The sequence below is a fragment of the Chiloscyllium punctatum genome, chromosome 26, assembly GCF_047496795.1.
Source record: "Chiloscyllium punctatum isolate Juve2018m chromosome 26, sChiPun1.3, whole genome shotgun sequence".
Classification (NCBI taxonomy): domain Eukaryota; kingdom Metazoa; phylum Chordata; class Chondrichthyes; order Orectolobiformes; family Hemiscylliidae; genus Chiloscyllium; species Chiloscyllium punctatum.
In genome coordinates this window covers 33,719,792-33,736,564 of record NC_092764.1, presented here as the reverse complement: position 1 = coordinate 33,736,564, position 16,773 = coordinate 33,719,792, and the positions used below count along the sequence as shown (strand labels likewise).

At 36.3% G+C, this 16,773-nt stretch overlaps 1 protein-coding gene across 1 annotated transcript; it reads right to left on the bottom strand.

Annotated features, from left to right (window-relative positions):
- Positions 1 to 263: 263 nt before the first annotated feature.
- LOC140496414 (thyrotropin-releasing hormone receptor-like) lies at positions 264 to 16,107 on the bottom strand. The gene is made up of 3 exons (XM_072596104.1): positions 15,996 to 16,107; positions 14,073 to 14,954; positions 264 to 4,447 (listed from the first exon to the last, which is right to left on the bottom strand). The coding sequence occupies exons 2-3, from the start codon at positions 14,868 to 14,870 to the stop codon at positions 4,025 to 4,027; spliced, it is 1,221 nt and encodes a 406-aa protein (XP_072452205.1). The 5' UTR covers positions 14,871 to 14,954; positions 15,996 to 16,107; the 3' UTR covers positions 264 to 4,024.
- Between the last annotated feature and the right edge of the window lie 666 nt (positions 16,108 to 16,773).

The window sequence follows — 16,773 nt, the reverse complement described above, 5'->3', positions numbered from 1 at the left end:
TGTATTACAACAGCAGTGACACTTCAAAAAATAATTAATTGGCTGCATAGTGCTTTGGGATATCCTGAGATGTGAAAGATGCTTTGTAAATGCATGTCTTACTTCCTTGCAACAAACATAATTTAGGAATTAGAATTGGAAATCTGTTCAAGCTAAACATTGGATGCTGGAATCAAATGTAGACCTTTCCATTTGCATTCCTGAAGAATAGTGGAAATTAAACAAAATTAAAGTCATCAGGACAAACAACATTTTCATGGTTTCATTTTAATCTTTCCTAGCCAAGTAACGAAAGACATTTTCCTTGGTAATATTCAAACATGACATTCGTATTACATTACAGTGGTATCATAAAACCATTGCCAATCAATAATACATAGGAGAATAAATGGCTGTTAAAACATCTGTTAATTATTCTGAAAACTACAGCAAGGTGAGAGAGTATGCTGGCAAATAATATATCTGCTCCATAATTAACACTGGTTTACAGAATCAAGTTGTAGAAAAAAGCAAAATACTTACAAATTATGCAAAATTCATTTTTTTAAAAAATGACATTCACACAAAAAATGCAAAGCTTCACTACAGTTAATTCATTTGTGATTGCTGCCCTACCAAAATGTGTCTAGGCTGCTTCTAGAATAAATTGAAAAATAAATTATTAATTATTAGCTTCAATCCTGAAAGAAGTCTCATGTCAACATTCATTCATAAGCAGTTCTCGGCAGCTCATCAGTTTGACTTGTATTCTAAAGCACTAATATTCTGATTTTTAGGCAGGAATAATTAAGATGTTCATCTCAGCTTATTATCAGTGATCAAGGAGTGCTCAAATAAATGTAGAAACTTAAGCTGCCTGACTTTTGGGTTAAAGGCAGCCATATATGAGCAAGGGGCCTTTGTGACAGGAAAACGAAAGCGTGAGATTAAAATATCTCAGCATGCTACACATGATTTTTTTAAGGTTAATGACTGTTTTATGCCATCAAAATTAAACATATAAAATAAGATTTTTAGATTTACAGCCTGCTCACTTGCTGGTGGGATAAACAATGGATAAGCAAATCTGTTTTATTATTAAGCTTCTTAATTCTGTAAAAATTATTTATCCAATCTATCCTATCATGCACTAAATTGTATGTAGTATCCTTTTATGCTTCCTTCTTCAACTGGCAACTGCAAAACTCAAGAAACACCTCACAGCCACAATTATATTCATGCCAGTACTAAAGGCCATATTAAACTGCTAGATGCAGCCTAGATAGGTAATTGCAACAGTACTTGTACTGCATTGTACTTCTGCCTTCAGCTGCTCGCTGAAAGAGCCAGAGACATAGGATTAAGCTATTCCGTGTTGAGCTGATAGGTCAGTCTAGACTCAATAAATACAGCAGTATAATATCAGGGCTTTAAGCATCACATTATTGGACAAATAAAATTTGCAGAAACTTTTCACGCAGTAAGACTATATCATATATCAAAAATTATTTATCTGTGATTTATTTTAAACAACTTTATAACAAACACTATTTAGCATGCAACGTTATTATGTTTTTCTGCCAGAATGTATGCATGCATGTGAGCTGGCAATCAATTTATACCGCATACATGAATATCTTCTGTTAATGTCTACAACAGTATGACAATGCAAATTGACATTACTTTTAAGATTACTTAATATATTTAACAATTTACACCACTGAAATACATAGGTACTACTGTTTCAACTAAATTTGATTATAAAATAATACAGAAGGAAATTTCTGAGTAACCAACATCTAAACAAATTGCTATCAGAAACATGTCTATAGATATACGATAAAGTTCAAGTCATTTGACAAGCTATGAAATAGCCTTAATAATCAAGTTGAATACAGATGAACAATTAAAATTAAACTTGTATTTTAGTGCAGAAACAAAATAAAACAGATTATAGGAACAGACAGCATGCACACAGCATCAGCAATCAGCTGAGAGATTGAGGAAAACAACTAAAGATATTGAGAAAACAAGTTTATTCACAAGCTAGAGTAATCTCGAAATCTTGATACAAGTATGCCAGCATGAATTGCAAATGTATTTATGAAAATAGTAATATAAAATAATCTATTTTTAAATTGAGCAAAAATTTCAAAGATAACAATAATATTCAAATAAAGATCCAGTGAGAAATATATTTAAGCAGAAATTATGCATGGTAAACTCAATGTTTGTATTGAGAAGTTTAGAAGCTCCTTGTTAACAAAAGTCCACGGGCCCTTTTCTCAGGGTTCTGCTCTATACACTTCTAATTGCCATGAAAGTGCCAGTGAATTTTTCCTAGTTTTCTTTAAAGTTAAACTAAACGAACTGATTGTTCACTTTTCTTTGTAAAATTATTGGTAACACTATTGTCTCACAGACTTCCCATCACAAAATGGCTGTGATAGAGAACCAAGTGACAATGTGGATCAAATCTGTGTCCTAACCCTCTACACTGTCTATTCTAGGAGAGAACATACGAACAGTTCCTAACTGTCAACCGACTAAGCAGCCATACCATCAAGTAGCCTCTGCAAATACAACAATGGCCTCATGAACATAAAAATCAGAGCTTTAATAAGACCAAGGCAATTTTTGAATTAATATTGATTGCAAAATGTGGCTCATTTTAAATTGGGTTTGTTAACAATCTGTTTTGTGGCTTAAGTCTCTGACCCAGTGTGCTCCACATCCATAAAATTAACTCTATTCTCTGTATAGTGAATTGAGGAAGCTTTCCTTTATGACTTTCCATAATTAAGAAAACTGTGTAAAGAGCTCATTGGGGTTTGATTTCAAGCTCATGATGGAGCTTGGTGACCCAAATGACCATTTTTCAGAGTTACAGCTTGCTTCTAAGGAAATTGGAAAAGTGATTGACAATGTATCAGCCTTGAGAACGTTGCTTTAGGACTCCAAATGGAAAACCAACTGTCCTAAGTACAGCATGTTTTCCGGGCATGAGTATGGTCCAACTACTAAAAATGTTTGTTCGATGTTTAGAAAAGTGTATCTGCAACACCATCACTGGCTGTTGACTGTCTCTCGCTGACTCCTGTCAGTCTTGGCTGACCTCCCAAGGAGTGGCTTTATCCCTAAGGGTGAACATTAAGTTTCTGAAATGAGTGTACTTCCTGTAGAGGCACCAGCGGCTTGATCTGATTATTGAAATGAGGTATGCAGCAGTTTGGGGTGAACCTTGAACTCTCTGATTTAAGTTGTGTGCTGTGCAAATGAAGTACACACTAAATATCTTGTGTCCAGGTCCTTCCCAACAATTTCGCCAGACCTCTCTGTGTCATAACACACTGCCTAAATCAAAGGAGGCATAATCAGGGACGGATGGGAGGAGGAAATGTTCAGGGATTGTTTACTCCACCATCGTGACCAGAGGATCCTCCAACCAGCTAATGTATCCAGTGCACCCAATGGGAAGAGGTATGAGCTTATGGAATTGACCAGCAAGTAAATCAGACTGAAGATATAATCTGGACGCTTAGAAATTTGGAATCTTATGTATTGAATTGACCACTTTCTCTATGAAGTTGATGGAAAACATAGAAATGTCTCTAGGTATCGCTTCCTCTTGTTCCAAAAGCAGTGGGTTTCCACTGAAATGATTGGCATTTCCAGGTTGTAGTATCCCTAATAGTGCAGGCACCTGACAGGATTTTTTAGTGGTGGGCTTAATCTCCATTGAATGACTAACAGGGTCAAGAACACAGGGTCCCAGTTGGTCAGTACCTGAATGAATAAAGGACTGCAAATGTTCACAGCCATGGTGGTTATGGTTTGTGCTGAATACTGCAAGACCTCTTAGGAATTGAGATTACGTCTGATGATTTGTATTTATCAAGAAGAGTACAGTGGTCAGCTGAATAAAGTGTTTTTGTGGGCATTACTTATATCACATAAATACTCCACATATTGATAGCCAAAGAAAATGATTCCCTAATTTACTGTTATATTTTTGATCCAAAGCATTTTAAATAAAGGTCTAATTCTAAACAACACTAAAATACATCTGTTCTTTTGATGAAGATTTACCTCCTTCTGTTTTGATGTTGCTGGCTTCCTCCTGCTGTGTCTGCTTTTCCCCTTGTTGCTTGCCATTGACTTCAGGGCTCCCAGTGATTGGAGTTCGCACCACACTGTAGTTAAGAGGAGTTGTGTACAAGGGACGCTGCTGTATGTCATCTCGGCTACAATTGCACAATTTTTTGAAAGCAGATCTGAACTTCTGGGACATCAGATTATAAATGACAGGATTGATAGCACTGTTGGCATACACACACAGTCTGCAGAATAAAAGGAACCAAGCATTTTCATATTGCTTGTCTATGAAGGAATTGACCACCACTATTGTTCTGTATGGCATCCAAAGTAAAGCAAATAGAATGACTACCACAGCCAGCATCTTAGTGACCTGTAGAGAAGCAAAATCCGTACATTGTATTAAGACTTTGTAGTGATCTTGAATAAAATGTATGTTCCTTCAAGAATTTAGTTTCTTTAAAAATGCTAGATCATTGAGAAACCTTTTAATTAAAATTTTTTAAAAGTTTTTTTTTAAATTGGACCAGTATTGTAGACTGGGGGGTAAAAGATAGGTTTAAGAGAAAGGAATTGTAAATAGCTGTTGTTTTAGTGTTCTCTGTTGGACTTAAAGAATAAAATTGTTAATTTTTACTTTAAATAGTGACCTCTGGGATAGTTCTTTGCCTCTCAAAATTTAACAGGTTACAGCGCGAGGTGAGCTTCTCTGTGTGTCACGTTTAAATTAGCAGAGGGATTTACACCATACTGTAACACAATGTACATGATTAAAGAAAACTTCACATTTTTAATAACATTTGTCTCTTCCACTTTCTACCAAATCTCAAGCCAAGCTGTGATCCCAGTCTAAGGAGACAAATAAGCAACATATTTACAGACTTCCATCATTACATTTGGCTTCTATAAGAATTACCCACATTTCCATCTTCCTATATCAGTATGATACAACATACATTTCAGGTTTTCTGAAATTTTGGTTCCATTATACCTAATGTACTGCACTCTATACATCAAAAACTCTGTTCATAGTGCAATGGGGACATCAAGGGAAAGAAATTTGTTCATTGTCACATTATCTGCTCCCAAGAAATCTATATAACGTTGCATATTTGCAAATGATATTGCTGAAGCACTTTCAACAATCTTCAGCCTGAAGTGTCAAATGATGATCCATTTGGCCTCCTCCAGAGGGCCCCAATATGACAGATATTAGTTTCCACCTAATTTGATTCACTCCATGTGATATCATGCAACAGCAGGAGGTACTGGACATAGCAAAGGTGATGGGCTCTGACAGCATTCGAGCAATATTAATGAAAATATGTCCTCCAGAATTTGCCATGCTCCTAGCCAAGCTGTCTCAGTATAGCTACAAAACTGGCATCTATGCAATGATGTGGAAATTGCCCAGGTATGCCTTGCACATAGAAAACAGCACAAATCCAATCAAACCAATTAACAGACCTTCGGTCTATTCTCAATCTTTAATAAAGCAATGGAAGGGGTCATTAACAGTGCTATCAAATAACACTTGTTTAGTTCATATTTGGTGTGATGTAATGTGTGTGACTTGTATATATTTTAATATCAATTATTTTAGAGTTCAGATTTTGAATAAGTGGCATATGGGTTTTGGTCCGTGTGTGTGTGACCAGGTTTAATGATTAACTTGTCAAAATGCCATGAACCTTGTTATTTTGTAAGTATAAGAGTGATAGTTCTTGAAATGTGATCAGGAATTTGTTTGCATTAGGAGAGCTTTACAAGTATATAGAATAAACATTGAAGAGCGTTAGACTGCTTTCATTTAGAAAGATCAGGAATTGGCTTTTGTTTTTCTTAAAGAAAACACCCATAGCTTGGAAACTTTTTGGTTTCAGTTTGCAGATGCCCTGACTGAATTTGGATGTGTGAAACAGTTACTTTAAAACTATTAGAAATAGGTTCTGTCAGTGTAAGGGTTTAGTTTGAAAGTTCCAGACTAGAAGTGTTTGGTTAGACTCCTAAAGGGGTTACTTGAAACTGGGAAATTCTAAGCTCAGTTGTATGAATACTCAAGGAAAAGGCTATCAGAACCTCAACACCAGAAAGTGAAAGCAACATGAAGTCAAATATACAGAATTTACTGTAAAATCGGTTGTGGAAAAGTTAATTCAATTTTTAATACAATATGAATTACCCAAAGAAATACAATCAGATCAATGTTGAATTTTTACATCATATTATAAAAATAATTATTAATAGTTTAGGAATAAAACAATTTACATTCTCTGATTATCATACACAATCTCAAGGTGCATTTCGAAAGATGGCATCAAATTTTGAACAGCATGGTAAAGCTTATCATCAAGAAAGTCCTTTTAATTGGAATAAAAGAATTTCTTTGTTATTATTTGCCATTAGGGATGCTCCTAATGAGTTCACAAGGCTTAATCATTTTTGGACTTATATATGGACATGAGGTGAGAGGACCACTTAAATTAAAACTGAAGAAAAATTGATAAACCAAAGCTCAAAGACTATGCCTCCAGACTATGTTTCAAATTTCAGAGAGAAACTGACTAAAACATGTGAGTTAGTTATAAAGAAATTGAAGGGTTTTCTCAATAAACAATGAAAATTATAGTAAGTAAAAAGATAAAGTTTGAAATCTTGTTGTTGCAGACTATGCATTAATATTGTTAACTGTCTCTGGGGAATCATTAAAAACAAGATTCAAATCAAAAAGAAGCTCAAAGATGTAGTTTCATAGTGAGTAATCCAGGCAGGAGAAAGAATCCATGATTGTGTCAAGTTAAAATGTTACAAATATTATGACTGAGACTGAGATATTATTCCGGATTAGTGGTGCTGGAAGAGCACAGCAGTTCAGGCAGCATCCAAGGAGCAGTGAAATCGACGTTTCAGGCAAAAGCCCTTCATCAGGATATTATTCCAGCAACACATTTTCAGCTTATGACTGAGATAGCCAGGAGAAAAGTGTACTTACAGCTGTGAACGATGTAAGGATTGAAATAGAAATATTGGAACAAGTGGAGAATGAATCAGAAATTGAAAATTCAAAACTTGACCCTCCTGCAATTGAATTGGATAATATGGAATTGCTTAAAAGGTTAATAGAATATTTTGTATCTTCCAGATAGCCAATGAAGTGACTTATGAAGACTAATACAGAATCATAAATCAATTTATGAAAATAAACCAGGAAAAGCACATTTTGGTAGTTTGTGATGTTAATATGTTAAATGTTACCTATAAAGACTCAATAAGCAGAGTTTAGTTTTTGCTAAAGATGAGTTTATATTCATTGTGAGAATGATTAGATTAGATTCCCTACAGTATGGAAACAGGCCCTTGGGCTCAACAAGTCCACACCAACCCTCCAGAGAGTAACCCACCCAGACCCATTCCCCATATTTACTCCTGACTAATGTACCTAACACTATGGGCAATTTAGCATGTCCAATTCATCTGACCCACACATCTTTGGACTGAGGGATGAAACCCACGCAGACACAGGGAGAATGTGCAAACTCCACACAGACACTCACCTGAGGCTAGCATTGAAACTGGATCCCTGATGCTGTGAGGCAGCAGTGCTAACCACCAAGCCACCATGTCAATGAAATGATTCATTGTTGCTGGACCTTGCCTATTGTGACAGTGACAAAATCAGATGGGTCACAAAGATTCTAGATTGATTACTACAAAGTCAATACACTGTGTTTCAACACCTTTCAAATTGGGTCATATTTAAGAACAGTGGTGGCATCATGACATTGTCACTGGACTAGTAACCGAGAAAACCTGGCCAGTGCTGTGGGCACATAGGTTTGAAGCCAACTAACATGAATAGTGAAAGTTGAATTAATGAAATTCAGACATTTAAAGCAAACATAATAATACTTATGTAACTATTGTTGATTGTTGTAAAAACTCATCTAGTTCACTAATATCCTTTAGGGAAGAAAATTGTTCTTCCTTACCTGGTCTTGCCTACATATGACTCCAGATCCACAGCAATGTGGTTGCATCTTAACTAACCCAGCAAGCCATTTGTTTCATGAACAATTAGGGATCAGTATCAAGTGCTGAGCTAGCCAGCAACACCCACCATACATTTTTAAAATTTAAATAGCTTCTATTTTTTCTTTGTCTTTTTGTGTAAGAAATTTTGGTTTCATGGTTAAAATCAAATCTTCAGCATTGTGTGCTTGTATTTCAGCAAAAGACTCACCTCATCAATTTTTTTAAAAAAATGGTCTATCAAGCCATATTTCAGTCTGGGATCAGACTTGTCCAGTAATCACATCAGCTGGAACCACAACAAAGGCCATACTCCCTTATTTCTGACTCAGTAACCTGCCTTGTGATAGTAATGGGAGCACTGACAAAGTTACTATAATATTTTGTGTGCCTTTTCTGGTGGAGGTATAGGACCCACAGTCCAATTCTGTCAAACTATCGATCAGTAATACCTAATCAGATAAACATGTGACTTAAGTATACATTTATTTTGAAGATGTCATTATTGTTATGTGGCAATACATAAATAATTATACATACCAAGATCCTAAAAACAGTAAGATGATAAATGAAAATGAAAACCTGTTTTTGGTAGGTTTCACTGAGGGACAAGAACTCTGCTGCTCTTCCCTAAACAGTGCCATTGGATCTTTCACTATAGAGACTGACAGGGCCTCAGTTTAATGTCGCCTCCAGAATTGCAGTAAAATGAGGAAGGGAAGAGGATTAACATTATAATAGAAATATAAATAGAAGCATTAATAGGACTAAAAATCAGCAAATCCCCTGGACCTCACTCCCAATAGAAACCATAGTTCTAAAAGAGCTAACAGTTGCTTGGTTGATGGTGTTCTTTCCTAAATTCTGGAACAGTCCCTATGAATTGGAAATGTTCAAGAAAAAGAATGATAAATGGGAACTGCAAACCAGTTAGCTTGATATCAGTAGTAGAGAAAATGGTAGCTCATGTTAGAATGTGATAAAAGGCCACTTAGAATATTATATTGACCAAAGTCTGAGAGTAATGGCATGAAAGGGAAATTGCATCTGACAATCTTGTTAGAGCTTTTTGAATTTGTAATTAGCAGGATAAATAACAGGAACCATTAGATGTAACACATTTGAATCTTCAAATGCATTCATTAATGTAATACATGACAGGTCATTACCCAAAAATAAGACTCATGGGATTGCATGTATTACATTAGCATTGATTAAGGATTGGTGAACAAACAGGAACCAGAGGATAGCAATACACAAGTTGTTTGTGGCTTGGCAAGGTGTAACAATGGGATATAGCAACAATCAGTTCTTGGGCCTCAGCAATTTACAATTACATCCATCAGGTGACTGAGTATAATTTGCTAAGTAATGAGGGCAAGTAAACTATGAGGAGACTGCAAAATGTATGGACAGTATAAGTGAGTGATAAGGATGTGATTAATGGAATATAATGTTGAAAAATTGCAGCTTCAAGGAAAAAAATAGCACAGCAGAATATTTATCAAACTGTCAGAGCATGAGAAATGTTGACATTTCGACAGATCTAGGTATACATGTATCTTAATTCAGTAAATTAACAAATAACAAACAATTAGGAAGCACCTTAGTGTTTATGATGAAGGGATTAGAGTATAAGAATAAAAAATCTGATACCGCACTTTTATAGTGCCTGAATGCTAAAACTTGGGGAACTGCATATAGTCTTAGTCTCCCTACCTCAGCATAGGTATGTTTCCCTCAGAGGAAATGCAATGAATGTTTATTAGACTGATTCCTGGGGTGAAATGATCATGCAATGTCAAAACATTGAGTGGACAAGGCCTATATTCTCTAGATTTGTACAGAAAAATGGGTGATATGATTGAAATATATAAAATTATTCTGTTGCATAACCTACTAGTTGCCAAAAGGATGTTTCTCTTTGCTTAGGTGTCTAGAACCAGGTATCACAACCTCAGGATAAGAGTCAGCCATTTTAGGGTTAGGTTAAGGACAATCCTTTTTACTTAATGGGCTGTAAATCTTTGGAATTCTCTCCTCTAGCAATCTTTGGATGTTCAATCATTGAAAGTATTCAAGATAGATCAATGAACTTTTGAATGCAAAGGGAATTGAGAGACATTGTGATCCTGTGGAAGACGTAGTTGAGCTAAAAGTTAAGACTTTATTTATTCAATGTTAAAGAATGCTCAAATGACCAAATGCCCCATGGATTCAGATGCTATAGTAGTATTTGAGCTGTCAGAAAAGCAAAAGATCCACCAATGTGAGCCAAACAGAAACTGGTTGCATTCTTGAGGTTTTTAAGAAAACTATTCCTCACCTGGCTTTTGACCTCAATGCACAGGTGAGAAGCATTTAATTTCACAGTAGCACCAACCACGTTTTGGTAGGCACTAAAATCCACTCGTAAACTTTGAATTTTACATATAATGAATAAAGGAAACTGTTTTTTAGCTCTTGTTAATTTGGAGAGTGGCTGACATCAAAGGATATAAATTCATATGCAATGAATGGTTAAAATCCAAACACAGAATGAAATATTTCAGATTGATGAAAACAACCAAATGCATTAATATAGTACCTATAATATAATAAAATATTCCAAAGCAATTCTCAAGCAAGTTTCCAAACAGAATTTGAACCAAACTAGATATTCAGGCACATGATCAAAAGACTGATCAAAGAGTTAAGTATTAAGGGACATCTTAAAGGAGGCTAAAAAGGAACAGAAATAATATCCCAGGGTCTCAGCAGCTAAAGGCACAATCACCAATGGTAAAGTGATTAAAATCAATAATGTATAAGAGTCCAGAATTTGAGGAGCAAAGATATCTTGCAATGTTATAGGACTGGATGAGATCATAACAGATAGTGTGCAGATTCTTCTGCTCCTGGAGGGGACATGCTTAGAGAAGGGTGAAATGAGCCGGTTGCATATGCAAACCTCCATCTGAATTAGGTCTGAGATGGAGAGACCAATAGTTGACCAATCAGTCCCCAATTAATGACCACAGAAGGGTCTCAAGCTGCCACTGGAGAGACTAACCCAGTTGTAAGCTGTCCAGTCGCCATGCAGCATGCCCAACAGCTCAAACTGATTTAAGCAGCTTGTTATAAAAACATGAACTCTGCTTTCTCCCCCACAGATGCTGCTAGACCTGCTAAGTTTCCCCAGCAATTCCTGTTGTCATTGGCAGCTTGTCACTTTGTGGGGAGGGACATCACTCAAGGAAAGGAAATCAGTGCCTGATTAAGGGATTGGACATAGACAGACGCTGTCCACTGAGCAACACTCCCCTACCCTTTCTTCTAACCTATTGCACCCATCTTCCCATATACTCCCAAGCTTTTAAACCACCCCCAAAGTATCCAACAAATCACTTACCTTTCTCCTGAGTCCTCCACAGTCCTAGTTGTTAATCCTGGCAGCAGCCATAGCTTCCTCCCTGTTGCTTGTGAGTACAAGAGTTGCTGGTTTCTGACTGGCCTCACCAACAAATAATTTGTGGTAGATTTAGTGGCCCAGCTAGGAGAGGCAGCTGAGGTGTTTCATCAGCTCTCCAGTCTGTAAGACCCCCCAGTGTCTCAAAAGGACTCCATTGAGGGATGGATTTCAAAAGTTGAGAATTTTAAAACTGGTGTGTTGCATAACCAGGGCTAAAATAGGTCCATGTGCACTGGGGCTCATGCTAGAAGATACAAATCAGGCAGCAGAGTTTACATTTATGGAGTTTTGGACTGTGGGAGGTTGTCCAGGAGTATGTTGGAATAGTCAAACAGAGAGATACCAAAGGCATGAATGAGGATTTCTGCAACCGAAGAACTGAGGCAGAGGTGGAGACAGCCATTATTGTGCACTTAGAAATGGGCTGATTTAGTGATGGCGAAGATAAATGATCAGGAGTGCAACTTGGGATCAAATATGATACTGCGTTTGCTAACGGTCCAGTTTAGCCTTGGACAGTTCTAGTGGAAAGGAATGGAGTCAGTGGCTAGACAATAGTTTCTGGAGCAGATCAAAGACAGGGGTCCTTGGATCAAGGCATTTGAGTTCATTAGGAAAAGAAACTGGAATGGCAGAGGTAGCTGAACAGAAGATCTTCACATTTCTGAAAAAAAGAATCCATGAGCCTCTCACATTCAGTCAGGGAAAAGGAGGCATGCAAGGGTGGTTTAAGGAGTTCAATTGTAATGAAAAAAGAAAGAACATTTCTCATTTCATTCCTGCATGATCTTTGAAACTGAAGCAGTTTTACTGTTGGAGACCAGGATCCGATTATATTTTATGTGGTCTAGCCAGACCTGACAAAGGATTGCTAAACCAGTTCTCTTTTAAAGATGTTCAGACCTACACTCCTGCAACTTGAGTAGAATAAATTGTCAAAATGACTGGGGTGAGCGGGTTTTAATTAGATTGGTGGAGACGATGTGATGTGGCAAATCAGAAGCTATAGAAAAGTTACAATGAATCATGGGCTAAATAGTTGGAAATTGTTAGTTGTTGGAAATAAGTTAATTACCAGAAACAAATACAGACAATAATGGAGAAACTCAGCAGGTCTGGCAGGATCTGTGGAGAGAGAAACAGAGTTAATGGTTCAAGTTCAATATGACACTTCTTGAGAACTAAAAGGAAATGATCTTTTTGTACTTCTGACAAAAGCAGGGGTTCAGTGCAAAAGACAAAGAAGTTGTTAATGGTGGAGAAAGAGATAAAAATCACATAAAATAATTGTAAATTATAATGTGAATGGAAGAGACTGAGTCTTCTCTACTAAGCAAAGTGAACAGGCACCAACAAGACAAAGCTGTGGGGAGAGTTGGGAGCATAGGAAGAGAATGTAAGAAAATTGGAGAAAAGGCATCATTCAGTCAGTTTTGAAGTTATGGAATTTAATTCTGTGACCTCAAGGCTACAAGTTCACGAAGTGGAAATTGAGATGTCATTCCTCAAACTTTCATTGTGCTTTGTTGAAACATGTTGAAAAGTGTGGAGCTGGAAAAGCACAGCAGGTTCGGCAGAATCCAAGGAGCAGGAGAATCGACGGTTCCAGCATAAACCCTTCACCACTGAAACATTGCAACTGGCCCAGAACAGGAATGTTACCATGAAAGCAAAATGGTTAATTGAAATGGTGAACAACTGGGAGGTCAGGGTCATTCCCATGAACAGAGTAGAAGTGTTCCACAAAGCAGTCATCCAGTCTCACCAATGTAAAGGAGTGTCAGCAGCACAGCTATTTACCAAAGTGTTTTTCCAGGGGTTGACACAGAAGGAAGTGGGTTTTGAAGATGAAAGAGAATAACAAGTAACCTTATCAGTGATCAATATAGTAGGAAGAGTGATACTACACCAAATGGCAAGATTGGGGAGGTAGTGATGAATGTGGGTGGGTGTATAAGTATGTAGAGAAAGATTTATATGGGGAAGGAGAGCAGCGTGCTCAGAGATAAAAGAACAAGAAGAGTTGAGATGAAAATCGAAATCACGAAAGACAAAAAGTAGAGGCTGAGAGGTGAAATACTTAGGAGACTATTAGGAAATCAGAATGATGAGGTTGGAACTAAGGGAAAGGGTCAAATTAGGTCAAAGTACTAAGGAGACAGTCCAAGGTGTGACCTAGAAATAAGGTGTAACATAGAGACCACCACCAGCTTAAGTGTGGTGTGAGTGCAAAATAGGAGTGCAGGTGGAGAACATTCCTTAAGGAAAATGTTCCTTACTGTCTTTTCAATTATTTATTGAAGCAAGAAAATCCTCTCATAATTGTTCCTTCAGAAACTCTATTTTTTAATACTGAGTTTCTGATTGTTCTCTTCACTTCAGATCCAGTCTACTTTCATCATTCCCCTTTCTTCAGCAGAATCATTACCACTAAAACCACAGTATTTCAGTTAGCTTTCTACACAAACCAATCAACCCTGCAACTATATTCTGCCCATTTCCCAAGACACAGCATTACCTGTTTTCTAGATGAGACTCCCCCCTTGCTTGTCCGACTGGAAGACTGTGAACTGCTACTTTCTGTCCCAGGCCGCTCCTTCCAACGCTCCATTCCTGTCTCAATTTGGTTTGGAATAGGACTGAGGAAAAGGACCCGCCCAATCAGACCATAGAGCACAGTGGCCACAATGAGGGGAATCACATAGAAGATGGTGAAATCAATGAAGTAAATAGGCAAGTACAGATTTCTTGAGACTTTGTAGCCACACTGAGCATTCTGTCTGTTATTGATGTTGATATCCACTAAGAAAAACCACAGCATGCAATAGAAGGATGTAACTGCCCATAGAAATGCTAAGATTTTCTTAGCTCTGGAGACAGTGCATATAGACTGGGCTTTTATTGGATGGCAGATGGCAATGTATCTTTCCACAGTGAATGCAGTGATGGAACAGGATGACACGTTAATACCCAAGTATTGGAGGTAGGTAATACCCAGGCATCCTACATGCCCATAGATCCATTTCTCAATCAGACTGTCAGAAATATTGGGTAACCCTGCAGCCACCAGGACCATCAGGTCAGCCACAGCAAGACTGACAAGATAACAGTTGGTTGGGGTTCTCATGTGTCTGGCAGTCAGGACCACCAGGACCACCATAATATTCCCGATGATTCCAGTTCCACAAATGGCCAACACCAACAACACTGAGGCAGCCTTGTATTCTAAGGATTTGTAAATCAAGTCAGTCCCAGCAGAAGCAGAATTTGCTAGGGAGATGTTAGTGGGGGTCAAAAATCTACTCATGTTTTTCATAGTGGAAAACGAAGTCTGTTTTTCTCCCAAATTAAGAGGAGATAAAGGATCTAACTTGAACGATGATGCTTCTGTGGTATTAGTCTGTAAAAAATAAGCCATTACCATTATTTATACTTGATATATTCAATTCATAATTCCATTATTAACATGCACACACCACAACTAAATTGTTTGCTTATTTGGGACAAAGAATACAGTCTGGTGAATTAACCTTTGAAGACTGAAAGATTCCAGTTTTTGAAAAGCGTCTGCTTAATTTCTTTAAAATATTTTGAAAATCAATTGCTTCACAAATATCAAAAGATTGCTTTTATTTAAAAAATAACTGCACAATTATTAACTCTCAAGGATTTATCAAAACATGGTCCTTTTGGAATCTATTTGAAAACATAATTTTATTAGTTTTCTTTTTATTGCAAAATGCTACTTCATTCATCAAGTACTTAAACATGTGATAAAGATATCTATTCCATTACTATTTAATATGGACCATCTTCAAATTTACAAACTTATTCTTCCATTCATCTGTTTTATCCCTTAATTTTTTTTGGTACAATCTTTCCATTCCAGGATCTTGAATATTATTTGTTGATTTAAGCTTCTTACAATATATAATTAAATATATTGATAAACTATTACTTTGAATATCCAAAGTGAATTATTGATTCAAAATAACTTTAGAATACAACCACACATATGTACCTTACATATAATTAATCATTAATTGGATTATATTTAAAACAGAAACAAATTAACACAGATTAGCCAAAACTATCCATCATCTCGGATTATCAACTTCCTTACACGCTGTGGGAAAATGCTAATACATTTGAAAATATTAACCATCCCCCTATTTGTATCTGTCTTTCTTCTTAGTTTACAATGAATGCTGGTAATATTTCAATTAAGCAGGTAAGGAATGTAATCAGTATAATTAGCATAGTTTTAATTTGCAAATTCTGAAATACATTTACTTCAAACATTTTGAAATAGTCATTACTCAGTCATTAATTTAGTTCTACAATGAACATTTGAGTTTTTAAATTTAAAATTCTTGTTAGTTTCCTTCTCTCAAACTTGTACTTCCTCCAAAGATAATAATTTTCAAAGTAATTAACATACCTTGAAATAAAATCCACTGCATTGGTAACATTTGCTTTCTGAGAAGGTTTGTGTGTATATCCTTGATTCTTGATGAGGCAAAATTTATGGAGAAAGACTGCAGAGCCCCCTGTAGAAGATTTGTTACAATATTGTAGGCAACCCAATCAGGGCAGGTTGATATAGTCCCCTTCAATCAGCCACTAGTCACATGCTTTTGATCTGAATTTATATCTGTAACCATAGTTACACTGCTTATATGCTTCCATGGTTACACTGCTTATATCCTTACACGTAATTCAACAATTTAGTCATCGAATGCCCATCAATTTCAAAACATGTTGCTTTAGGATAATGTAGGTAGTAAGTCTTTCTTTTCCTTTTGCAATTGTTCTACAACGTGTTTCCCAACGTAATATTTAGTTGCAAATTATTTTGTATATACTTTAGCAGGTATTTTTGCAAATTTTTTGATGGTATTGTCATGTTATACATGCTTTTAGTAAATAGAAAACCTGCTGAACTTTTCAAAACTGCTATTTTGCCTTTTTCCTCCTGTTCTGCGGAGGTACATAGACCAATAAATTTCTTCAACTACTATTTTACTTTATTGAACTTTCTGGTCATTTGATTCAGTAATTAGTTTATAAAATAATTATAACTGAAATAACAGCAATAAGAAAGCTACATTTTAATATTTAATAAATCAGTATTTTGTTCTAGACACTTTAGTTTTATTTTGAAAGGTTTTATTGATTCATGAATTTCTGCTGTTCAATTTTTTTCTCAGCTATTTAAC

Bases quoted from the DNA above. Each gene is read 5' to 3' on its own strand.
- LOC140496414 (XM_072596104.1), bottom strand. From the start codon at position 14,870: ATGAAAAACATGAGTAGATTTTTGACCCCCACTAACATCTCCCTAGCA. The intron at 4,448-14,072 runs GTAATGCTGTGT...GCTTCTCTACAG, and splicing joins GAGTCTCATCTAGAAAACAG to GTCACTAAGATGCTGGCTGT.